At 49.9% G+C, this 25,388-nt stretch overlaps 2 protein-coding genes across 2 annotated transcripts in view; one reads left to right on the top strand and one right to left on the bottom strand.

Annotated features, from left to right (window-relative positions):
* Positions 1 to 15,603, top strand: part of abca5 (ATP-binding cassette, sub-family A (ABC1), member 5) — a 36,795-nt gene extending 21,192 nt beyond the window's left edge. Inside the window, exons 21-38 of the mRNA XM_084475441.1 lie at positions 91 to 228; positions 1,075 to 1,188; positions 1,948 to 2,118; positions 2,910 to 3,023; positions 3,134 to 3,271; positions 4,473 to 4,541; positions 5,249 to 5,340; positions 5,847 to 5,961; positions 6,905 to 7,022; positions 7,446 to 7,537; positions 8,097 to 8,272; positions 10,235 to 10,310; positions 10,573 to 10,667; positions 11,173 to 11,292; positions 11,781 to 11,933; positions 12,740 to 12,819; positions 13,458 to 13,513; positions 13,734 to 15,603. Of these exons, the coding sequence (XP_084331567.1) occupies positions 91 to 228; positions 1,075 to 1,188; positions 1,948 to 2,118; positions 2,910 to 3,023; positions 3,134 to 3,271; positions 4,473 to 4,541; positions 5,249 to 5,340; positions 5,847 to 5,961; positions 6,905 to 7,022; positions 7,446 to 7,537; positions 8,097 to 8,272; positions 10,235 to 10,310; positions 10,573 to 10,667; positions 11,173 to 11,292; positions 11,781 to 11,933; positions 12,740 to 12,819; positions 13,458 to 13,513; positions 13,734 to 13,874 (2,058 nt within the window). The 3' untranslated portion in view covers positions 13,875 to 15,603. The remainder of the gene's footprint in view (positions 1 to 90; positions 229 to 1,074; positions 1,189 to 1,947; positions 2,119 to 2,909; positions 3,024 to 3,133; positions 3,272 to 4,472; positions 4,542 to 5,248; positions 5,341 to 5,846; positions 5,962 to 6,904; positions 7,023 to 7,445; positions 7,538 to 8,096; positions 8,273 to 10,234; positions 10,311 to 10,572; positions 10,668 to 11,172; positions 11,293 to 11,780; positions 11,934 to 12,739; positions 12,820 to 13,457; positions 13,514 to 13,733) is intronic.
* Positions 15,604 to 16,865: 1,262 nt separating this feature from the next.
* On the bottom strand, positions 16,866 to 24,995 carry LOC311355883 (ankyrin repeat and SOCS box protein 3-like). Its single transcript, XM_084475701.1, has 9 exons — positions 24,387 to 24,995; positions 23,108 to 23,281; positions 22,908 to 23,017; positions 22,563 to 22,695; positions 21,226 to 21,400; positions 20,505 to 20,717; positions 18,546 to 18,815; positions 18,160 to 18,293; positions 16,866 to 17,470 (listed from the first exon to the last, which is right to left on the bottom strand). Exons 1-9 carry the CDS (start codon positions 24,559 to 24,561, stop codon positions 17,289 to 17,291), a joined length of 1,566 nt encoding a protein of 521 aa, XP_084331827.1. The 5' UTR covers positions 24,562 to 24,995; the 3' UTR covers positions 16,866 to 17,288.
* Positions 24,996 to 25,388: the final 393 nt, after the last annotated feature.

Raw genomic sequence — 25,388 nt, 5'->3', positions numbered from 1 at the left:
CTGTGAGTTAGTAACCTAGCAACGCTAGGTGCGCCGCTGCTGGATTATTACATATCGCTCTGTCTGTCTGTCTGTGTCTGTCTCTCTCAGGGCTTTGAGTACACCCTGGCGTTCAACGGCACCACGGTGCACTCCCTGCCCATGACCGTCAACGTCCTGAGCAACGCCCTGCTCAGAGGCCTCAACGGAACCGGTCGGATCCGGACCTGGACCAAACCCTTCGACTATGTGAGTACCAGCACCAGCACCAGTACCAGTACTCAGGAGGACCAATCAGGCTTCTCCGTTCATGGACGCCGCGTGGACATCGCTACACGGAGACCGCACACGGCACTGACGCCGGTCGATGGTACACAAAGATGTGCTCTCCTTCCAGAACCTAGCAACAAGGGGCCCTAGCAACAAGGGGCCCCAGCAGCAAGGGGCCCTAGCAACAAGGGGCCCTAGCAGCAAGGGGCCCTAGCAACACGTTACTATGGGGCCCTTCGATGTGGGGGCCACAAGTGGGCCCCCACATCGAAGGGCCCCTTAGTAACGTGAATGCACGCGTACACAAGTCAAACACTGTAGTTTGACTTGGTTGAGATACAACAGTCACTGATCAGCAGTACACAATGATAGCACTGATTACATTAAGGATGTTGTTTTCTCAATGGACCTGTTGGTTCATGTGCGTTTGTACTAGTGATTGACCGATATATTGGCCGGCCGATGTTATCGCCCGATATTTGCGTTTTTTACGTGTATCGGCCATTTTTCAATAAATGTTCACAGTTCAATAAATGTTCCTTTTTTAAATTGAGACTTGTAACATTTGTCATGATCATTGTGTCAGTTTTTATGATGAAAATTGAGGGAGTATCGGCTCCAAATATCGGTAGAAAATCGGTAAAGGCGTATCGGTCATCGGCTAAGGCTGATGGAAAAAAAATCGGTATCGATATCGGTATAGTTTGTACATGAACCTGATCGTTTGTTTGATTCAATCTGAAACCACGAGTGACTTCTAAATCCTCCACACTGGACCTTTAACCTCGTTTGACTCGAAATGCTCTCTCCGTGTCGACCCCGCAGCAAATCCCAGACACCATGTCCTACGTCATGGTGTACATCGAGGCCATCATACTGGGCATGCTGGCCGCTGGGATGCCGGCTTACTTCGCCATGGACCACACGCGCGACCGGGAGGTACGAGCTCAGCTAATCTCGCATGCATTCAGGGTGTTTAGCAGACGCTTTTACCCAAAGCGACTTACAATAAGTACATTTGTCAGAAGAAAGAGAAACAACAATATATATCTCTGTCGGTACAGTGAGGATGTTCATAGAACCAAGTGCCAAGCACTAACTATCACGAGGTTAACCCGTTCCCCGTACACAACACAGATAGCCAGGATAAGACGCTACACAATGCTAGGTACTATTTTTAAGTGCCAGGACGTACCGCATACAGTACTCGCCTTCTTTCTGGATCAGGTGGTAGGACTTAGGTAGGGCTCGTGGTTTGGACGACCTGCAGAACACTTCACGAGGCTGTACTGGCATGCGTTAAGGTCACCTGTGTGCACGCATTGCGCATGACCAGAGTCTTGGCCAACCTTTTTCTAACGCTAGCAAGCTAGTCATGTGTTAATTCTTTAGTAGTCTTATCTATAGTGCTGAAGCTCTCTCAATTCAATTCAATTCAATTCAATTCAAAAAAGCTTTATTGGCATGAGAAATATACCTTTGCATTGCCAAAGCAGGTGAACAATAAAATAAAACGGGTTAAAAAATAAAATCAAAAGGTAAAAAGGTCAGGTATATAGTATGATATATAATATAATAAGTATAAAATGTGAAATACAAAATATATATATACGTATCAAATATTATACTACAAAAGTACTGCTAAAAAAATAAAATGTGCATTAAAAATTCTCTCTCTCTCTGTCTCCCTCCATGCAGATCAAGTGTCGCTCCACCCTGCGTATCTCAGGCCTGATGCCGTCGGCCTACTGGTGCGGCCAGGCGGCCGTGGACGTCCCCCTCTTCTACCTCATCCTCTGCTCCATGGTCACCATCTTCTTCGCCTTCCACACCGGGAACCTGCTGAGCTCCGTCAACATGACCTGCGTGGTGCGGAACGCACGCACACACATGTACACACACACACACACACACGTACACACATATACACACACACACGTACAAACATCGGGAGTCTAGCACGCCTGCAGCTGGACGAACACACAACAGCCCACACGTGCACAAAGACCTCGATATGTTTTCAAGTCATCTTAAACCGACTTTGGCCTCTAAGGTGATCGAAGGAACATAACTTTATTAAAGAGTTAATGACATTAGAATGACTAGCCTGGAAATCCAGACCCACATCTAGAAAGCTGTAGGGTCTGGCAACGAGTAATGAAAACGGCCCAACTCGAGGGGCGGCACCAGTGGTGAAAATATCACTGCTCCATCAATTGGATAACACTACGACCAATCAGAAGAGTACAAGGGGTGACGCATCCAGACCAGCGGAGCTAACCAATAGATAAGACTCTTGCCGTATCCGATCGGTAAAACAGCAACGCTTTCGGCCCGCCTATATCAGATACACCGATGTGATTGGTTAATGTTCTGGGCCAGGGGAATCGGGGAGTGAGTATATTGCTCGTTCCCAGAGTGACTTGCTGAGCAAATTCAGATTGTGCTCTCGCGAGAACTCTGGATTTCCAGGGTACTGAATGACTGGAATCAGAAAGGGAAACAGGCATGTAAAGTGAAGCCACCGGTTCTAAATCATCTCAATGTAAAGCTGTCCTCCTGTGCCCCTCCTCCTCTCCTCCTCTCCTCCTCTCCTCCCCCTCTCCTCCTCTCCTCCTCCTCTCCTCCTCTCCTCCTCTTCTCCTCCCTCCTCGTGGTAGATGGTGTGCACCGTGGGCTTCGGACCGGCCATCATCCTCTTCACCTATGTGGTTTCCTTTGGCTTCACCCGCGTCCAGAGCAACCGCGACTTCCTGTCCGTCATCTCCATGATGGTGAGACGTGTGTGTGTGTGTGTGTGCGCGTGTCTGTGTGTGTGCTTGCATGCGTGCGTGTCCAGAGTCCTGTGTTTTGAGCTTGTCTCACGGCGTTCGTCGTCTCCCAGGTGTGCATCGTGACGGCGTCCTTCGTCAAGCTCCTGTTCATGAACGGCAACCAGCTGCTGACGCGGACCCTGCTCCTCATGCTGTGTCTGTTCAACCCCCTGTACCCCCTCATGGCCTGCCTCAACATCATCACCAAGGTAGGGCCTGCCTCAACATCATCACCAGTCTTGTTTAAAGTACTTGAAAGCGATACTTGAGTAAAAGTACAAGTATCTTACCAGAAAATGACTTTGGTAGAAGTTAAAGTCACCTTTTAAAATATTACTTGAGTAAAAGTCTTAAAGTACCTGACATTTAGTGTACTTAAGTATCAAAAGTAATTGTCTGATATAAAATGTACTTAAGTATTAAAAGTAAGAGTAAAAGTAAAGGTATTCTTTAAGGTATATTGGTTAAAATATTTCTTGCGAATACGGCCACGGGTGTTTAACGTTATCTTCGTCACCACCACGGAGTTCACCAAGTTCGCCACTGTAGTCGAGATGCTCGTCATCTGCTACCGGAGTGGTAACGTTAGCAGCAGAGCCTGCAGCAGGTGCTACCATGATGGCATCAATAATGTGACATGCCCGGACAAGCGGGACTTCTTCTTCTTCGCGCTTGGCGGTTGACATGACAACAAACGGACACTACGTCACCAACTCAAACTTCTTCTGATTTTAATTTGTAGTAACGAGTAACGAAGATGGTTAGGAGAAATGTATCGGAGTAAAAGTACACATTTTATTCAGGAAATGTAGTGGAGTAAAAGTGAAAGTTGTCAGAAATATAAATAACGAAGTAAAGTACAGATATGTGAAAATTGTACTTAAGTACAGTAACGAAGTATTTGTACTTTGTTACATTACAACACTGATCATCACCAAGGTAGGGCCTGCCTCAACATCATCACCAAGGTAGGCCTACAGCCTCCTGGAGCCACAGCCTCTAGTAGCCTCAGCCTCTAGCAGCCTCAGCCTCTAGTAGCCCAGCTTCTGCCTCCAGGAGCCACAGCCTCTAGCAGCCTCGGCCTCTAGTAGCCCAGCTTCTGCCTCCAGGAGCCACAGCCTCTAGCAGCCTCGGCCTCTAGTAGCCTCAGCCTCCAGGGGCCACAGCCTCTAGTAGCCCACCTCCAGCCTCCTGAGGCCCACAGCCTCTAGTAGCCTCAGCCTCTAGTAGCCTCAGCCTCCTGGAGCCACAGCCTCTAGTAGCCTCAGCCTCCTGGAGCAGCCTCAGCCTCTAGTAGCCCACCTCCAGCCTCCTGAGGCCCACAGCCTCTAGCGGCCCACCTTCTGCCTCGCGGAGCCCTAACGGTCTGAAGAAGCCTCTTGACCCGTGGATGCTCTGTGTCCCCTCCAGGCCACCTTCCTCCCGGCGCTCTACCAGGAGAACTTACTGTGGAAGAACCTGATGGTGGCCGTCATAGCGGTAAGAACTCCCCGTTCCACGACTCAATGGCAAAGTGATATTCCTTTTGGCCGTGACGTCTGAACAGTGCCAATGCTTCTGCTTCACACAAAGAGTGGAGACGAATGAAGGCTGAAGGGTTTTTAAAGCTCCCCAAATGAGCCGTCTGGGTGAGGGTGAGGATGGGGGGGTGAGGATGGGGGGGTAAAGGTGTGGAGGGTGAGGATGGGGGGGGGTGTGTGTGTGTGTGTGTTTGTGTGTGTGTGTGTGACGGTGTGAGGGTGCGGATGGGGGGGTGACGCTGTGTGTGTGTGTGTGTGTGTGTGTATGTGTGTGTGAGACGGTGTGAGGGTGATGATGGGGGGGGTGACGGTGTGTGTGTATGTGTGTGTGAGACGGTGTGAGGGTGATGATGGGGGGGTGACGGTGTGTGTGTGTGTGTGTGTGTGTGTGTGTGTGTGTGTGTGTGTGTGTGTGTGTGTGTGTGTGTGTGAGACGGTGTGAGGGTGATGATGGGGGGGTGACGGAGTGTGTGTGCATGCGTGCGTGCGTGTGTGTGTGTGTGTGTGTGTGCGCGTGTGTGTGACGGTGTGTGTGTGTGTGTGTGTGTGTGTGTGTGTGAGGGTGATGATGGGGGGGTGACGGTGTGTGTGTGTGTGTGTGTGTGTGTGTGTGTGTGTGTGTGCGTGTGTGCGTGCGTGCGTGACGGTGCTGTGCTCTGTGTGCAGCCCTACCTGCAGTGCGTGGCTCTGCTCTACCTGCTCTACTGGCTGGAGCAGCGGCAGGCCGGGGGGGCCCCCAAGACCGACCAGTTCGGGAGGTAGGGGTCACCCACCCAGTTCAATACCATGTAGAGAGTGAGACTCACTCACTCACTCTCACTCACTCTCACTCACTCAAAGGTTTAAAGGTCCCGTGACATGCACACCAGGTGTGAGTGTGATTAGCCGCCTCGAGCCCCGTTGTGGAAATCTGCCCCTTGTGACATCACAGGTGGGCGTGTCCACCACCACCTAGATGTGTTGCTGGGACAGATCATAGTCTACCCAGGCAGCCTACCCGGTTTGGACCGTAGCGAACGTTTGCTCATCCATCCGTCACACACACACACATCACAGGTGGACACGCCCACCTGTGATGTCAGAAGGGGCAGATTTCCAAAACACGGGGCTCGTGACGGCAAATCACACTCACGCCTGGTGGTGACGCGTCACGGGACCTTTTTAAGACGATGTCAGTGAGTGTGTGAGTCGTTAAAACGGGGGGGGGGGGGCGGTGGATGGAACCAACTGTGGCTCCTCTGTGTGTTCCTCTGTGGCCTTGAAGGTTCATCACGGCCCGGGCGGACCGGGGCCCGGAGGAGCCTCAGAGCGAGGACGAGGACGTGGGTCTGGAGAGGGCCCGCGTGGCCGAGGCCCTCAGGGGCCACAGCGGGGAGGAGGTAGGCGCCGACGGGGCTGGGGGACCCTCCGAAAGGGCCTTATTGATCTCTGTCTGTCTGTCTCCCTCCCTCCCTTTCTGTCTGTCTGTCTGTCTGTCTGTCTGTCTGTCTGTCTGTCTCCCTTCTCCCTTTCTGTCTGTCTGTCTGTCTGTCTGTCTGTCTGTCTGTCTGTCGTTCCTTCCTTCCTTCCTTCCTTCCTTCCTTCCTTCCTTCCTTCCTTCCTTCCTTCTTTCCTTCCTTCCTTCCTTCCTTTCTCTCTTTCTCTTTCTTTCGTTCCTTCTTTTCTCTTTCTCTTTCGTTCATTTGTTCGTTCCTTTCTCTTTCTCTTTCTTTCGTTCCTTCCTTTCTCTTTCTCTTTCTTTCGTTCGTTTGTTTGTTCGTTCCTTCCTTTCTCTTTCTCTCTTTCTTTCGTTTGTTTGTTTGTTTGTTTGTTCGTTCCTTCCTTCCTTCCTTCCTTTCTCTCTTTCTCTCTCTCTTTCTTTCTTTCTTTCGTTCGTTCGTTCGTTCGTTCGTTCGTTCCTTTCTCTCTCTCTCTCTTTCTCTCTTTCTTTCTCTCTTTCTTTCCTCCCTCAGTAGAGTGCTTCATTTACCTTTACAAGTAAAGGTTTTACTTTCATTGCTCGGGAAAAGGCTTTTCAGTGAGAGGTGTTGGTGTGTGTGAGTGTGTGTGTGTGTGTGTGGATGATGGCTGCGTTGAGCAGCCTCAGCCGGCCCCAGAGTCCAGTCGGGCTGACTCTAGGGGGGGGCCAGCTGTGAGGCTGCTGCTCAAACCAGCCGTCATCCACACACACACACTCACACACCAACACCTCTCACTGAAGTTGTGCCGCAGTGAAATTGCGCAAGACCGGACTACTATGATTTCTATATCTCAGCCTCGGTGTGAACAACACCAGATCAGGTGGTCCTAATCAGTGACCCCCCCCGGTGGTGGTGTGTTCAGAAGCCGGTGGTGGTGGTGAGCAACCTGACGAAGCAGTACAAAGGCGAGGGGGAGGACCCCCCCCTCAGCAGGAGGGGGAAGCTGGCCGCCCACAACATCTCCTTCTGCGTCCGCAAAGGTACGCACGCTCTTCGTGAATCCGGTGTCCACGAACGGATTTGCGGTCGACCGCTTCAGTTTTCCTTCAGTCGGTCCGGTCTGAGGTTTTATTTTGTGTGGGCGTCACAGTCGGGTTCCGTGTGTCATCGGTGTATGTGCTTGACGTTCTTGACGCTCTTCACTGGAGCTCTGCTCCGGGTGCTATTGTACGTTGTACGTCCTGGCACTTTACAATAGAACAATAGAACGTATACTGTGTTGTGTACGGGGAACGGGTTAACCTAGTGATGGTTTAGTGCTTGGCTCTTGGTTCTATGAACATCCTCACTGTACCCACAGAGATATATTGTTGTTTCTCTTTCTTCTTACAAATGGACTTCTTGTAAGTTGCTTTTGGTAACCGCGTCTGCTTCACGCCCTGAATGTAAACGCTGTGTTCCAGGGGAGGTTCTTGGGCTGTTGGGCCCCAACGGCGCTGGGAAGAGCACCGTCATGCACATGCTGTCAGGGGACATCCACCCCACTGCCGGCCAGGTACACAGACCCGGCGCCCTCACTCCTAGTCGTCAGCACTCCTAATCACAGCACTCCTAGTCACAGCCCTCCTAGTCACAGCACTCCTAATCACAGCACTCCTAGTCACAGCACTCCTAGTCACAGCACTCCTAATCACAGCACTCCTAGTCACAGCACTCCTAGTCACAGCACTCCCGATCACTCATAATCACTCTTAATCACCGGAATACTGCCGTGGTTTTCTTTAGACATGCGACTAAAACGGTGTAGTGTTGATCACATCCAGACTCACCTTTGTATAAAGTGTGTTAGTATATGCTACACGTGAACCTCCTAAGATGGCGCAATTTGATTGGTTCGCTATCTCGGGATATATATACTAGAGTATAGAATATTAGAGAGTATAGAATATTAGAGAGTATAATAGTGGGTAATATTCCCCACTGTTCACTTCGCCTTCGGCCTTCGGCGAATAATTGTTTCCTAAAGTGAGGCTGCCGTGCTCCGACCTCGTGGCCCAGGTCAGAGGTCTCAGCTGACGGCCCCCCCCTCCCCTGTCCCCCCCCCCCTCCCCCAGGTCCTGATGGACGACAGCGGCTCGGAGTACCGGCCGGCGGGCGCGGCCCAGCAGCAGGTGGGCTACTGCCCCCAGGTCAACCCCCTGTGGCCCCGCGTCACGCTCCGGGAGCACCTGGAGTTCTACGCCGCCGTCAAGGGCCTGCAGGGCTACACCGTCCCCGACGTCGTCAAGCGGTGAGCCCCCCCGGAGAGGGAGAGGGAGAGGGGGGGGGGATAGCTCCACTGGGTTGTAATGCTTCAAAATACCATGAATACTGTATGTGCAGAGAAGACGCTCCGGCAGCCGTTGTGTAACTTCGGGATAGAATCCGCGGTTCTATTTAAAAGAGATGTGGCATTAGAAACACAACGCGCGTGGATGCATGGAACGCAGTCCCGCTGTGTGGGGGGGGCGCTGCTGGGTTCTGATACGAGACACGTTGGACTGTCATTGGTCCGAGTGGATGTTTCAGACTGTGTTGATCTTAGAGGGTGGCGGCTCCTCTATAGCCAACTGCTGCAGAATATCCAATTTGCTAGCTTTAGCTTTATGTCGTATACCAACACTGTGGTGTATTTCTCATCAACACATAAAAATGGCCTAGCCTGGTCCTACCAGAATCTCCTACTTCATTTCATTTGCACAGAGAGTCTGGCCTCTCTCCATTGGCAATCGTTAACTCACTTGAAGGCGGGCGTCTGTTGGAGTTTAAAACTATTAGATCTGCCCCAGTGCCACTCTGGATCTGCCATAACCAATCGCTGATGTTTGGCTACGACTCAAACTAGCGCACGACCTCAACCAGTCAACGTTCTCCGCCACTCCCTCTGTTTGCTGATTGGACGGCCAAAAAATTGGCTGCAGAAAACCTGCGAATATATATACCGCAAACCCAGACGTAGTAGTACTGAAGGGAAATGAAAATTGAGCGGAAGTACGTAGGCGGGCGGAGCCAGGCTAAAAACGACCACTCCTGGCCATAGAAACAGTTCACCTCTAAGGCAGGACCACGCAGGTCTTTGGCTCTGCGTAAAGTACTCCTCAGGTCCAACACCCGGTCCAGTCCTTCACAGCCCCCTGAAGCCTGGCGCTAGCAGCTTGTGTTGAGTTGTGTTGTGTTGAGTTGTGTTGTGTTGTGGACGGTTCTAGAACCCCTGGCCTTAGCAGCTTGTGTTGTGTTGTGTTGAGTTGTGTTGTGTTGTGGTTCTAGAAGCCCTGGCCTTAGCAGCTTGTGTTGTGTTGAGTCGTGTTGAGTCGTGTTGAGTCGTGTCGTGTTGTGTTGAGTTGTGTTGTGTCGTGTTGAGTTGTCTTGTGTCGAGTTGAGTTGTGTTGTGTCGAGTCGTGTTGTGTTGAGTTGTGTTGAGTCGTGTCGTGTCGTGTTGAGTTGTGTTGTGTTGTGTTGAGTCATGTCGTGTTGAGTTGTGTCGTGTTGTGTTGAGTCGTGTCGTGTTGAGTTGTGTTGAGCTGTGTCGTGTTGAGTTGTGTCGTGTCGTGTTGAGTCGTGTCGTGTTGTGTCGTGTTGAGTTGTGTTGAGTCGTGTCGTGTCGTGTTGAGTTGTGTTGAGTTGTGCTGAGTTGTGTTGAGTCGTGTCGTGTTGAGTTGTGTTGAGCTGTGTCGTGTTGAGTTGTGTCGTGTCGTGTTGAGTCGTGTTGAGTTGTGTTGAGTCGTGTTGAGTTGTGTTGAGTTGTGTTGAGTCGTGTCGTGTTGAGTTGTGTTGAGTCGTGTTGAGTTGTGTTGAGTTGTGTCGTGTCGTGTTGAGTTGTGTTGAGTCGTGTCGTGTTGTGTCGTGTTGAGTTGTGTCGTGTCGTGTCGTGTTGAGTTGTGTTGAGTCGTGTCGTGTTGAGTCGTGTTGAGTCGTGTTGAGTTGTGTCGTGTCGTGTTGAGTTGTGTCGTGTCGTGTTGAGTTGTGTTGAGTCGTGTCGTGTTGAGTTGTGTTGAGTCGTGTTGAGTCGTGTCGTGTCGTGTTGAGTTGTGTTGAGTTGTGTTGAGTTGTGTTGTGTTGAGTCGTGTTGAGTCGTGTCGTGTCGTGTTGAGTTGTGTTGAGTTGTGTTGAGTTGTGTTGTGTTGAGTCGTGTTGAGTCGTGTCGTGTCGTGTTGAGTTGTGTTGAGTTGTGTTGAGTCGTGTTGAGCTGTGTCGTGTCCTGGTTCTCCTCCAGCGTGGTGAGCGCCCTGGAGCTGAAGGACCACCTGGAGCAGCAGGCCAAGAGCCTCTCAGCGGGGGTCAAGAGGAAGGTGAGGCCCCCACAGGAGCACGGCCGGCGTCACGCCAGCGGGACGTTCCGGAAGCGGCCCTTCACCTGAAGCGGCCCTTCACCTGAAGGGCCCCTTCACCTGAAGCGGCCCTTCACCTGAAGCGCCCCTTCACCTGAAGCGCCCCTTCACCTGAAGCGCCCCTTCACCTGAAGGGCCCCTTCACCTGAAGGGCCCCTTCACCTGAAGCGCCCCTTCACCTGAAGCGCCCCTTCACCTCACCTGTCCCCTGTTGTCTCCCCAGCTGTGCTTCGCGCTGAGCATGCTGGGTAACCCCCAGATCGTGCTGCTGGACGAGCCCTCGGCCGGGATGGACCCCAAGTCCAAACAGCGCATGTGGTGAGAGCCCATTGGACGTCACCTCCTCCGGGGCGGAGCCAGACTGATGGGAGGAGCTAACTGTATGGGTGGGGTTAACTTTATGGGAGGGGCTAACTGTATGGGAGGAGCTAACTGTATGGGTGGGGCTAACTGTATGGGTGGGGCTAACTTTATGGGAGGAGCTAACTGTATGGGAGGGGCTAACTGTATGGGAGGGGCTAACTGTATGGGAGGAGCTAACTGTATGGGAGGAGCTAACTGTATGGGAGGAGCTAACTGTATGGGAGGGGCTAACTGTATGGGAGGGGCTAACTGTATGGGAGGAGCTAATTGTATGGGTGGGGCTAACTTTATGGGCGGAGCTAACTGTATGGGAGGAGCTAACTGTATGGGTTGATGTTCCCTGATGGGTGGAGCTACGTGTGTGTGTGTGTGTGTGTGTGTGTGTGTGTGTGTGTGTGTGTGTGTGTGTGTGTGTGTGTGTGTGTGTGTGTGTGTGTGTGTGTGTGTGTGTGTGTTCCAGGCGGGCCATCCGCTCTGCGTTCCGGGACCGGCAGCGCGGGGCGGTCATCACCACCCACTACATGGAGGAGGCGGAGGCCGTCTGCGACCGCGTGGCCATCATGGTGTCAGGACAGCTGAGGTGTGGGAGGACGGCCTCGTTATACCCCACCCTAACCCCCCCCCCCACCCTAACCCCACCCACCCCCCCTCGCCCTAACCCCACCCTAACCCCACCCTAACCCCACCCCCCCCTAACCCCACCCTAACCCCACCCTAACCCCACCCCCCCCACCCTCACCCTAACCCTACCCTAACCCCACCCCCCCCTCACCCTAACCCCACCCTAACCCCACCCTAACCCCACCCCCCCTCACCCTAACCCCACCCTAACCCCACCCCCACCCCCCCTCGCCCTAACCCCACCCTAACCCCACCCCCCCTCACCCTAACCCCACCCCCCCTAACCCTAACCCCACCCTAACCCCACCCCCCCCCTCACCCTAACCCCCCCTCACCCTCACAGTGGTCACAGCCGGTTGCCTTCAACAGTGCGGCGTGACGACCTGGTTCCTGTGGATCTGGTGTACGAGGCGTGACTCTCTCCCCCCCCCTCCCCCCCCCCCCCAGGTGCATCGGGTCCATCCAGACCCTGAAGGCGCGCTATGGCCGGGGCTACAGCCTGGAGGTGAAGCTGAGGGAGGAGTCCGCCGGGCCGCCGCCCGCCGCCCTCCTGCACCACGAGATCCTGCGCATCTTCCCCCACGCCGTCAGACAGGAGAGGTGAAGACCCCCCCCCCCCACCCCCGCTCCCTGACTCCTCCCTGACTCCTCCCTGACTCCTCCCTGACTCTCCCTGACTCTCCCTGACTCTCCCTGACTCTCCCTGACTCTCCCTGACTCCTACCTGACTCTCCCTGACTCCTACCTGACTCTCCCTGACTCCTCCCTGACTCCTCCCTGACTCTCCCTGACTCTCCCTGACTCTCCCTGACTCCTCCCTGACTCTCCCTGACTCTCCCTGACTCCTCCCTGACTCTCCCTGACTCCTCCCTGACTCCTCCCCTGACTCCCCCTGACTCCCCCCCCCCGTGTGTGTGTGTGTGCGTGCGTGTGTGTGCGTGTGTGTGTGTGTTAAGGCCCAAATATTTGTCTGGTTTGTTTTGGGCTGACGTCACCGTGAGATGAGATGTTGATGTGATGAGATGCTGATTTTAATTGATTGATTGCACTTTAATAATCCCCAAGAGGGGAAATTATTTTGCCACGAAGGTACTTCACACAACAACAACAACAACAACAAACAATCAACAGAATACATCAAGACAGGGCACAGTACAACATGCAACAATAATACAATACAACACAACACATACAATACAACACACACCACAGCAACAAATAGACATGCACCACATAGACACTGAAAGGACACCATAGTCACAGAGTAAATCACCACCATCATGTGTAGTCAACAGCTCTTATTAAAGAGTCTGATCGCTGTGGGGGCAAAGGACCTCCTGCACCTCTGAGCGGAGCGTCTGGGTAGAGCAGGGACACGTGTGCTGACGTGAGTCTCTGTCTCCCAGCTTCACCACGCTCATGGTCTACAAGATCCCCATGGAGGACGTGCAGTCGCTGTCCAATGCGTTCTCCTGTTTGGAGAGTGGTGAGTCACACCGCACGCACACGCACGCACACACGCACGCACGCGCACGCACACGCACACACACACACCTCTACCCAACATGACCTCGCCATCTCGCCCCTTCTGACCCTCAATAAATGGGTTTCTAAAGGTGGATTTATTCTACTCCGTTAAGTGCTGTACGTAGACACGGAGAGCCCTCTCCGTCGACGGAGAGCCTGTCGGAGAGACCCTCTCCGTAGCTCCACGTGCGTATCCAAGCGAGTCGACGCAACGGAGACGGCAAGGGCCGTGATTGGTCCTCTGACAAAATCATTTCCGGAATCACTTTCCCCGGTTTGACGTTGCACCTTATTTACTTTGGACGTTGTTTACTTTGCACATTAAGGACCAATAAAACACCAAATAAGATTTGAAAAACTTTGGAAGTTTATTTTCAACACTATTTACACGGTTACCAGTCAGCATGTAAGAGATCGATGGGGCGGCGTGTTGCACCGCGTATCCGACATCCCGACGGAGGACTGCGAATGCTCGAGGGGGTCTCCGTAGTTACGGGGTCGGATTACGGATTACGGAAGTAGTGTACTTTGGGCTTAATTATCTCTCTCCAACCGTTCAAATCTTCTTTAATTCTTTTGTCGTCTTCACCTTCACAGCGAAGCAATCCTTCAACTTCGAGGGCTACAACTTCTCCCAGTCGACGCTGGAGCAGGCAAGTGGTCCCCGGCTTCTTCTTCTTCTTCTTCTTCTTCTTCTTCTTCTTCTTCTTCTTCTTCTTCTTCTTCTTCTTCTTCTTCTTCTTCTTCTTCTTCTTCTTCTTCTTCTTCTTCTTCTTCTTCTTCTTCTTCTTCTTCCCGTCCCTCCTGTGGCGTTCTCCCCCCCCCCCCGGTCTCACCTCCTCGTCTCCTCCTCCTCCCTCCTCCTCCCTCCAGGTGTTCATGGAGTTCGCCAAGGAGCAGGAGAAGGAGGAGGACGAGGGGGGCTCCCTCAGCACCACCTTCCAGTGGCAGCGCCTCCACCCAGACGGAGCCGCTCCGCCCAACCAGCCCGACAGCATGGTGCAGCAGCTCTGAGCGCCGCCGCCGCCGCCCCCCTACTGGCAGCGGAGGGGCCAGGGGAGGGGGGGGGGGGGGGTGACACACCTCAACACACTCCACTCCGCCCCCACCCCTCCCCCCTCTCCCTCCATCCAGCCACAAGGACCACTGGAACTGGCAGGACCCTGGTTTGGAGAAAGAGCATCCAGGTGTGTGTGTGCGTGTGTGTGTGTGTGTGTGTGTGTCTTGGGACTTTATTGGGCCTTTATTGAAAACACACTTTGTATTGTCTGCTCTTTTGTATTATTATTATTATTATTATTGTTGTTTGAAATGGGTCGGTCAAAAGAAAAAAACTATAGATCTATGGATTATATGACTAAATATGATGTGTATGCTTTTCTTATTGTGTCTGTTGAAGACGGGGAATCAGTAGTTCCACATGCGCTCGCTCTACTCTTCAGCTCGTGGCCCCTTGGGAAGCTATCTGTGTGTGAAACTATCTGTGTGTGCGTGTGTGTGTGTGTGTGTGTGTCTGTGTGTGTTTGTGTGTCGTCTAACACTGGTCCGTCCTCGATCCACAGAGTACCAAAGCAGCACGTCTTTAAACCACTCCACACACATTGTGAACACAGCGCTTTGACACGCTTTGACACGCTTTGACACGCTTTGACACGCTTTGACACGCTTTGACACGGGGGAGGGGTTTCTACACGGGGTCAGTAGCATGTGAATAAACGCTTAGGAACGGAAGAACAGTGAAACTGTCTGGAGGAATGCGCTCCAGGCCGACCCTACAGCGGTGGAGCGAGGGCGAGAGGCCTGCGGTGACCTCCAGTGGTTCCTCGCAGTCATTGCAAACGAGCGCAAATCCAGACAGTAGTAGAAGATGCGGCGGTTCTCTTCTTCTTCTTCGCAGCATGCAAGCCAGAGAGAAGGCTGTATTATCTTTATCATTTGCGTATCTTTCGTTCGGGTTTTGGGTTAAACGCCTGCTGCCGTGTCTCCCTCGACGGGGGCAGCGGTCCCGTGGGCGGAGAGCCACAGAATATGCACAGCAGTACATGTAGCGCACACGCGTGCGACATTTGTCACGAATGCCGTCCTCAGTTGCGGAGACATCAATTGTATTTAAAGGGATGTGTGTGTGTGTGTGTGTGTGTGTGTGTGTGTGTGTGTGTGTGTGTGTGTGTGTGTGTGTGTGTGTGTGTGTGTGTGTGTGTGTGTGTGTGTGTTTTCGCTCCTTCTCCGCTGGGCAGATCAAAGTACTATGTGTAGCTAGTCGTCACCGTTTCACTTTGGTGCCACTTTTAAACACACACGACACGTTTTGGTACATTTATCTAACTGGAATGGTGTGTGTATGTGTGTGTGTGTGTTTGTCCCCATGCTATAAACATGTAAATACGTGCGTGCGTGAGATGAATCCACTTTGGATGTGTGTCTTGCCTGCGCGCACGAGTCTAAGATCCGTTTCTAACGAGGGTCAGATGAACCATGCAGGAGCCTTCTTTACACAAAGCGCTCCAAAGCCACTGAGGCAATCGCCCGGTTCTGTTTGTGATTTGACTCCTTTTAAAAAAAAAAAAGATCAATGCCTGGCATGAGCAACTCTTTTGATAACAGCATGATGCTAACGGCGGCCGGCTTGTTCAAACGTTACCGCATAACTCTGAGCAACTTCTCCAGGTCGGCAGCAGTCTCTGCTCGACTCTGATACTCTGATGTCACGTTTATTTCTGCTTGACTGTTTCAGAGAGCCCTAACGCCCCCCCCCCCCCCCCTAACAGTGGTCACCCCCACCCCCCCCCCCTCACCCTAACAGTGGTGACCCCCCCCCTCTCACCCTAACAGTGCTCACATGTTGGAGTTTATATTATATCGTTCTCATTTGTTCTTACCGTTCATGTTTCCTTCTGGACTTGGAGAAAGTCACGGAAAGGGCCGGCCGTGCTTAAGGTGCAGATGGCTGATGTGGACATCCCTGGGGACGGCCGTCATTAGCCGTTTGTATTGAGCTAACGATCACCTTTAACGTCAGCCGCTTCTTCAGTGCATTCCTGGCCAGGTGTGGTTTTGGGGTCAGCCATAACCATCGTTCTTTACATTTGATTTCTGGGGGTATTAAAGGCTACGGCTGAAAGTGTTTCGTTAATTTGATTATTATGTCGAATCATAATACAAATGTCTAGCTGACGTTTCAGTTGGCTCTCACTTTGCAACAATTCACAATTGATTGGTCACACGGATATGGAGCAAATATGATGCAGGGCGAGGGACACGATTACAAAAGCGATTTGGATCATATTCAAGGATTACTTTCTTTAATGCATGCAGCTGGAAATAACCACTGAGATTTTTTATTTGCAGTATACTAAATGAGTGGCTCTTACAGAACAACTGAGAACATGGGATGGATTATTATTTTTTTATCCTCATGTGCAATGCTAGTGTGTTCCTTTTGCGTCAAACATTCTGTAAATTTTGCGATTCTTGTCTCTGTCCAACTTGACGATTTCTGCGTCCCTTTGAATCAGATGTAGCCACACAAGTAACATCGACTTTCTTTGCACTCCTCGAACGCCTGCTACCAGATCCACAAGAAAACGCATCCAGAAAAACACTCCTTGCCTCCATACAACAATGGCATTACAGGGCGATTGGTATTTCAATTTGAGTAGTTGTTTTTCCTTGGTGGAGGTACAATTGCACTATTTCTGGGAAATGTTTTATAATGGTTCTGTATATTATGCAATCTTTGTAAGATTATCTCTACACTGATTTTTATTTTTTAAAGATTGTAGTTTAGCAGTGTGCTGTATTTTTGCTTCTTTCTATAGCCTTAATATTTAGATGATGTTGATGGTTTTAACTTTGTGGTTTCTATCATATCCTGTCATGAATAAAATAAATGTAAAATGACTTGTCTGGGATCGGTCATTTATTTAAACGGATCAGCGACTAGTTACCAAGTACATGTTACACACTGGTACATTTTGACCATCTCCTGAACACTGTGTGAAGCTTCACAGCCAATCAGCGTCTTGTAGGCGGGACCAAAAACAAATATGCTTTCTGACGGAATCCTCTGGACCCACACACAAACAACAGCAAAACGTCTTCTGCCTTGAAAATGACAAACAAGTTTCACTGAACAGATTATTTATTGAAAGCGACCCGGCAGAAGTATATACGCGATACAAACACAGAACCAGTTTTACATTTTAACTTAACATTTTCTTTGGGGCAGAACGTTTTCTTTTGAATCAATAATTATCACACGCTTATTATTAACACACAAGATGAACCAGTAGCCATTTTTAACACTATATACACAAACTGAATGATATACACTATATATATATATATATATATATATACTATAATACACGATAAAACCACTCCCAAAATGTCCATCGATCGGATTACTGAACAGGACCGACCCAGGTCTTAGTCGGATGGTGACCCCGAGGGAGTGTCCCCTGGTGCTTTGATGTCAGCGAACAGCAGGTGGTCGTGCAGAAGAAGAGGAACGGGCAGCTGGGTGACCGCCTTGCTCCTCATCAGCACGTCTGGACCCAGGTGGGCCCGCAGCCGCAGTCGGCACAGGTGGAAGAGCGGGGGGACCCCCTCTACATGAACACACGCACACGCACACGCACACGCACACTTTGAATTAGACAAAGCAGCGCAGTGTGTGGTGCGGAGGTGGGATCGTATATATATATATATATGTATAATATAGGGCTGGGCAAGTTAACGCGTTAATAACGCGTTAACGCAATTTTATTTTACGTGATTAATACAAATTGACGCATTAATGCACGTTGTCTTTTTTCTTTTTTTTTTACTGATTTTGAAAAGTTTTGCCCACAGAATGTTAACATTCATATCAGAAATCATTTGAATTTAACTACACTTGTAGTAAGTGTTGGTTTACAATTGTGCTAATTAACTGCCTGTTTACTAATTAACTGCCTGTTTACTAATTAACTGCCTGTTTACAATTCCCAAATCGGTGGTGTTCCGTAAGTTTCACATTCAACCCCCACTGAGTGAGTCAATAAAACTCTCTCAAGATCACTTGGTCTAGTTTTTGCTCATTAAGTACATTTGGTATGAATGATAACGTGTCATTCCATTTGATAATCTCAATTAACTTAAATTGGAGTGGATTTAAAATATCATTTTAAAAGTGTAATTAATCACGAGTTAACTCAACAATACTATGCGATTAATCGCGATTAAAACGTAATCTTTGCCCAGCCCTAATGTAATACATAATATAATATAAATAATGCAGTGTGTGTGTGGTGCTGACCGAGGTGAGCGGGAGGCGTCCAGGTCTTCATCTTCTGCCGCTCCTCCAGGACGTCTCTGAGCGGCCGGGACAGGGCGGACCAGTCCACCATCTCCAGGAGGTAGGTCAGCACGTCGCCGGGGGCTTCCTTCAAACTAGGTGGGGACGACAAAGCAGACAGATCAAAACAACATCGACAGAGCCTGGAGCTATTAAGACATCATGTTTGACACCAAATTTCGGTGTCAACCACTCGCATTTCATCCTAGACAACCCAGAAAGGGGGCTCAATGTTCAAAATACCGGAATTGTCCTTTAATAAAAACTGCCCCGTAAAGGATGAGAAAAGTCCTTTCTACAGACGGGCGGAACACTGATGGAGAAGACACGGAGAGGGGCGGGCTTACAAGTCCGGCTCCAGCAGAGCCTTGGGGTCCAGCCCGCTCTCCACTAGCGCCGGGAGCCAAGAGCCCGCCTCCGTGGCGAGGAAAGGCGCCAAGCACACAAGGGCCTCCAGCTCCACGTCAGACAGCAGCGGGCGGGCCCCGGGGCCCTCCCCCTGGTCCTTGCACCGCTGGTCCAGCAGCAGCTCCAGCACCCCTGGAACGCACAGAGTCTGATGCCAGCACTCCTCCGTCAACAGGGCCCCCGCCCGCATCAGGAGGCTCATGGACTCACTGGAATATGGGAGGAGTGGGGGGGGGGGGGGGGAGGGGGAGGAGCCAGGAATCATTTCATGTGCTGTGTTCCGATATCCATACTTCCATGAGTGCACTTAAAAGGTCCCATGACATGCTACCAGGTGTGGCGTAATTAGCCGTTACAAGCCGTTTTGGAAATCTGCCCCTTGTGACATCACACCCACGGGACCTTTAAACGTAGTGCACTATCCGCACTCACTTAAGTACGCTGAAGTACGCTGATTTTTCGGTCGCCGACTGCCCCGCCGCGACCCCTCCCCCGCAATGAACATGTCATGGTTCTGAGACATATATTGGCATTTTGGACTCTGGCGGCACCTAGTGGCCGCACATATGTTATTTAGGCATTTCCTGTTCCCCTGCAGTCCCAATTACTCCTGTCACCTGTGTCTCGTTTCCCCCGTCACATGACCAATCAAGCCATGTATTTAAGCCCTTCCTTTGACAATGTTCTGTGCTTAGTCTTTGATGTGCCACTTCGTGGCACATCTGACCCGAGCCTAGCCTTGAAAGATAGATTACTATTGATTCACTGTGTTTTGACCCCCCTGCCTGTTCTCTGGATTACCCACTCGGATTTGCCCCTTTGGTACGACGCTTTGATTTCTTTGTGTTTTGACCAAGAGTCTACCTATGTAGTATAGTATAGTTTTCTTTTTGGAATTTTGCCTTTGTTAGATTTTTGACTTTGGACTTCTATGATCTTCTGTGTTTTTGCCCAAGGAATTGGTTACAATAAATAACACTAAATTAAGCCGTCTCTGCACTTGAGTCTACACCCTCCTTGTTTCCCACTGGGTTTGGAGTAGAACTGTGGATCTGGAGATCCGGGCTCGATTCCCAACCCTGACAAAACATCCCGCTTTGAACACACACACACTTCGCGGTTTGGCCGTTTTGAGTACACCATCCGGGTCCTTTCAGTACTTTTCGCCCCGATCTGAATTGGAACGCAGCCCTACGTACTCAAAATAAGCATAGTGAGTACGGATAGTATATTGGAACACAGCACTGGTCCTTTGTTAGGGTTTGTGAGGTTCTGTTGGTGCTTGCGGTGTGATGGAGAGCTGGCTCACAGGGTTATGGTCGGTTATTCAATAACCGTTAAGCACCTGTTTTGTCTTTTGAAAGTCTTTTGACTCCGGCTCCCGCGCCGTTGCAACATTTGATCACTGTCATTATCACTTTGATTATACTTTGTGGACCTTGTCAGAAATTGATTATTTTTCACTAATAAAAGTCACTTTAGCGTATTAGTTGGGATTTCAGCGAGGGTTTTTTTGGTAGCGCATAAAACAAGGAGGCAAGTCGACCCTCATCCTCTCAGCGACTCGTTTCACGTAGGCCCTCCAGGGGGTCCTCAGGAGTGTAGACCGTAGACCAGAGTATAGACCGTAGTCCAGGGGGTCCTCAGACCGTAGACCCGTTGGAATGCTTCATATGTCACCGGTTTGGAGTGGAAACAATGTTCGCCTCTCAAATGATTAATAATAAAACACTATCTTTTCTCTTCACCTTGACTAACGTGTCGTCAACAGTGTTTACTAGGTGTAAATTGTCTTCGCTCGCTCACTCACTCACTCTCTCGCTTGCTCACTTTCTCCCTCTCTCTCCCTACAGCTGGTGAACTATATGTTTACCGGGTGTATTGTATTTTTTTTTTACAGGCATTGGGCATCAGGCATCGGGTCGTCCACCATGCAGGACAGGACCAGGCCGAGCGGGGAGTCTGCCTCGTGGACGTCGGGGAAGGGCGGGGCCTCGGGGCTGAAGCCCGCCTCCAGCAGCGCCTTCAGCATCTTGGGCCGCTCCACCGCCTCGAACACGGCCGCGCTGCCCGGCTCCCGCGCCGTCACCGCCGCCAGCCGCCGCAGGATGCTGATTGGACGGAGGGAGACGGATGCAGGTCAGGTCGGTCAGGGCCATAGACCTCTGAAGAATAAGTCCTGTTGTTTCCATGTTGCTTCCCGTAGACATTTGACCGAGGGAACCGGGAGCCTCTGAGGTGGGACTTATTCTTCAGAGGTCTATACCAGTGAGTACACACCAATGAGTCTATACCAGTGAGTACACACCAGTGATCACCATGGTTAATACGGAGTGTAAATATCCAATATCATGCACAAGAACAAATCAAATATTCTCAATGGCGAAGGCTTTATTTTGACTGTTTCCAATATCCTGCTTCAAAACATTGGCAAAATACATAGCAAAATATATCATGAATGTCTTAAGAATTACTATAAACCGATTTTTTCAATTAGAATATTTTCGGAATAGTTTGCTTGACAGGTACTGGTGTACTCCAGCACATGTTTGCAGACCCTCTACCTGTGATTGATATCCAGGTAACAATGGAACCTCCGGGTTCCTAACGTGAGCTTACTTGATGTTCTCCAGTCCGGCGGCAGCATGGAGGGCGAGCTGAGGCCAAAAGTCGCTGCACACATTAGCATCGGCTCCGCGTTTCAGCAGCGCCTCCACACACGGCTCCGACTGAGCCTTGGTGGCCGCCATCAGGGGGGTGCTGCCGTCTGCTGCTTGGAGGTCAACGTTTGCACCTTTTGCGAAGTTAAGACAAAGTTTCACTCCAAAAGTTTAGGGAACTCCTCCAACAAGGGGTTGGGACTCTATAAATGGATATTTACAAAATAGCATCTAGATGCTTGCCCGCTGCCCCAATTAACTCCAACATCCAACTTTAGAACATAGCCTGAAGTGACCCCCAAATTCGACCAATAGCATATATGGTCGCCAACAAGAAACGTGCTACGACCAACACCAACATCCGGTCAGTGTGCTATACCTGATGCTGGTTGGCTGTGGTCGGATTACTTTTTGTTGCTTAAGGTATAGAATTGGTCAACATTCTGTAGTTGCATGTTGGGAGTTTTTGGAGGCAATGTGCACCTTAAAGGTGCCTTGACATTAGGGCTTTGACTTTTGCCCAAAAATGATATTTGAAGTTTGTTTGTTTATTAATATTAATATTCAAATATATTCGAATATGTATTATTATAAAACGGGTGGTTTAAATCAAGCGATCTGATTGGTTCCTAACTGTTGTATAATGGGCATATACATAACTGCTATGACGTCCAATCAGTTTGTATCAGAGTTCTGTATCACACCGCGCCTAACTTTAACTGTTTATTTATTTATAAAAGCAATAGCATAGTTCACTGAAGCCTAAAAAAATGTTGATTGATGGAGAGGGTGGAAATGTTGTAAAGCATTAGGCACACGGTGAGTGAACTCAATAGTAGGCTAAATTGCCGGCGAAGGGTTTGTCGACTTTTCATCTTTAAGGGGGTCTCTCTATCTCATAAAAAAAGTTGGTGCACCGTGCACATAGCCTTACCATGCACAAAAGCGCCGGAATTTGTAACCTCTACTTTAAGTTCAACCTTAAAATTTTGCGTGTTTCCCGAAACGTTCTTTGCTACGAATCTCTTTCGTACGTCGTTCGTTGGTAAGGTTGGTCTGAAGCGCTCGTAGAACCTTCTTAGCTCTACCGTAGTGATGTTATATTCGAATAACGAAGTTCGGAGTCAAAGCCCTACTTGACATGCCACCAGGTGGTGTGATTAGCCAAAAACGGCTTCCAAAACGGCTTGTAACGGCTAATCACACCACACCTGGTGGCATGTCATGGCACCTTTAAGGGTGGCAAGAATTGTCTGGCCGTGAACGACGAGCTGCCAGAGTGAGATGTGAGCTCACCTGCAGTGGCCAACATCTCCAGACATTCTTGGTGTGCGTTCTCCGCTGCCAGATAAATGGCCGTCTTCTGTTCCACGTCGCGAAGGTTGAGCGCACCAAAGCGTAACAGCATGGACACCAGCCTACTTGAACCCTGAGAAGGGAACGGGACGAGAGAGACTTTTTTTTTTCTTTTCCTTCCTTTTCCAGAAATTGAAATTGTTTCCCTTTATCCTTTCTTTTCATACTATGCCAATACCTGGTGGATTAATAATTCTACAACTTGTATTCAAGAAGTAGAATGTGCTTTTAGAACTTCCACCACCTAGTGTTTAGAAACAAGCTGGTGAGGGTGTGAAATACAACCTGAGCGGAGGCCAGGTGGAGGCAGGACTGCCGAGACGCGTCTGTCAGATGGACTTCTGCCCCCTTTCTAATGAGCGCCATGGCCGTCGCTGGTTTATCGTTGGAAACGGCTGTACACAGGGAAAAAAAACAAACAAACCCATCACATCCGACACCCTCCCACCGCAAGCAAGCAAAGTACGGCGAGGCGAGGTCCTCACCGGCGAGGAGCGGCGTGCAGCCCGATTCGTCCTTGGCGTTAATGTTGGCGCCGGCGTTCGCCAGGAGCCTCACGATGTTCGTGTGGCCCTCGGCTGCGGCCATGAACAACGCCGTCCGGCCGCTGTGTGCAGTCGTGTTCACGTACTCGATGAAGACGCCAGAAGCTGTGAGGGCTGTGAAAGGGCATGATGAAAACTTTAAAATAAGGAAAGGAGATGGATAGAGAAGATCTTTATTGTATCCCATTGTACTGCTCTCCCTGCACGTTAGGTACTTCTTGTACGTTATCACAGTTATAACAGTAAGCCAAACTCAGGTATAGCACTAAAGGATCAGAGCTTCTTGCTCCCTTTATTCCCTTTCTTAAATGGTGGAATACCAAGAGTGAAACTGCAAATAGAAACAACACAAAACCTTAGTTTCCTTTACAGCATGTCGCTATTAAACAGTATTGAATAATGCTGCTTGGTGTGTGCTAGGTGTGTGAACACATACAGTTGTGTGTGTGTGTGTGTGTGTGTGTGTGTGTGTGTGTGTGTGTGTGTGTGTGTGTGTGTGTGTGTGTGTGTGTGTGTGTGTGTGTGTGTGTGTGTGTGTGTGTGTGTGTGTGTGTGTGTGTGTGTGTGTCCACGTATGTTTGTGTTTCTGTATGTGCATCTGCGTGTTAACATTATTGATATACGAATATGGGTTCATAAATTGGTCCCAGATCACTCAATTCACACGGTCACTTGCTAGTCTTTTAATATTTACTCGCGTTTCTTCCGTGACATAAAACGCTAACCGTCGTTTTATGTCACGGCCGCCGACTGCCGGCCAAGCCCCATAAATGATATCATAAATGATATCAATATCGTACAGTACATACATCTCGAGTACAAACATCACGTAGCCTATCACACTTCAAAATAAAAGTCCAGTTCTGTGTGTGTGTGTGTGTGTGTGTGTGTGTGTGTGTGTGTGTGTGTGTGTGTGTGTGTGTGTGTGTGTGTGTGTGTGTGTGTGTGTGTGTGTGTGTGTGTGTGTGTGTGTGTGTTTTCTTTCACAGATTTTCTTACCATAAGTTTTAACTATTACATTCATTAAATCATTTAAGTGCATTTAAGTTTGAACATACAATTCTGTGGGCAGAACAGATTAGATAAGATAATAACTTTATTTCATCCCATACATGAGAAATTCGCTTGTTTACAGCAGCAGCCCATGGAATATAAAAAGAAGCAATAAAACTAGCGGTCCTGAAAAACGAACAAAGTAGAGACGGTTATCAGTACTCGCCGGCCCTGCTGAGGATCTCCCGCACGCAGCCCAGCTCGCCGGCCCGCGCGGCCTCGTGCAGCGGCGTGTGGCCGCGCTCACTCCTCTCCTCCACGGAGTGATGGAGCAGTAACGTCCGGAGGAGCTCTCGGTTCCCCTTGCGAGCAGCCGTGAACATACACCCACCTTCATCCATCTCCCCCCCGACTCAGATAAAGGCTAAATTTACTGTTGTTGTTTTTTTCAACACATACACACACACACACGCACGCACACGCACGCACGCACACGCACGCACGCACACACACAGTCTAACTGACTTCCCGAAGTTAACGAACTCCGTGAGGAGGACCGCTATGGTTTTAGTTTGGCTTGTTCCGATTTAGCTGTTGGGACTAAGACTGATCTTCACAAATATGAAAGAGAAACTAACTACGTTACATCCGCATTCTCCTTGCAGTCAGGTATTCCCCGAACAAACCCTCACTCCAGCCTAACCCTAACCCCAGTGACGAAGGCAGGAGTTCCCCTCCCTGTCAGCTCTTCTACTTTCTCTTCAAGTTGACTTTAATCACAACCCTGCCTCGAGTCGGTTCCACCAGCTCCGCTACAGCAAGCAATGGCTGGCCATGTTTTGACATGCACTTGCAGTGAGCTTGAAGGTCCATGTTGCAGCAACAAACTTTCTGTTTCTCTTCCACAGAAACACAAATCCTGGGGAGAGAGTGTCACCTAGTGGCGATTTACAGCATTACAGCGGCCGACAACGAAACTGGGTAATCATGAAAAGTATGGAGTATGACTTACTTACCAATATTACTTACACTTATTACACTTGTTTCAAAAATTCACACATGAAATAAGGCTTTAGGACGTGAAAACAAAATATACACTTGTGGAGTTGATTTGAATATCTAATATGTATAAATGTCCATATTAAGAGCGCATATTAATTATAACATGAAGGATTTAACTGGAAATCAACCTGCTGCTGCTGTGGCTGGTCTAACATATATGTAACAT

This window comes from Micromesistius poutassou (assembly GCF_964030765.1).
Source record: "Micromesistius poutassou genome assembly, chromosome: 11".
NCBI classification, from domain to species: Eukaryota; Metazoa; Chordata; class Actinopteri; order Gadiformes; family Gadidae; genus Micromesistius; species Micromesistius poutassou.
This window is presented reverse-complemented; position numbering and strand designations above follow the sequence as displayed.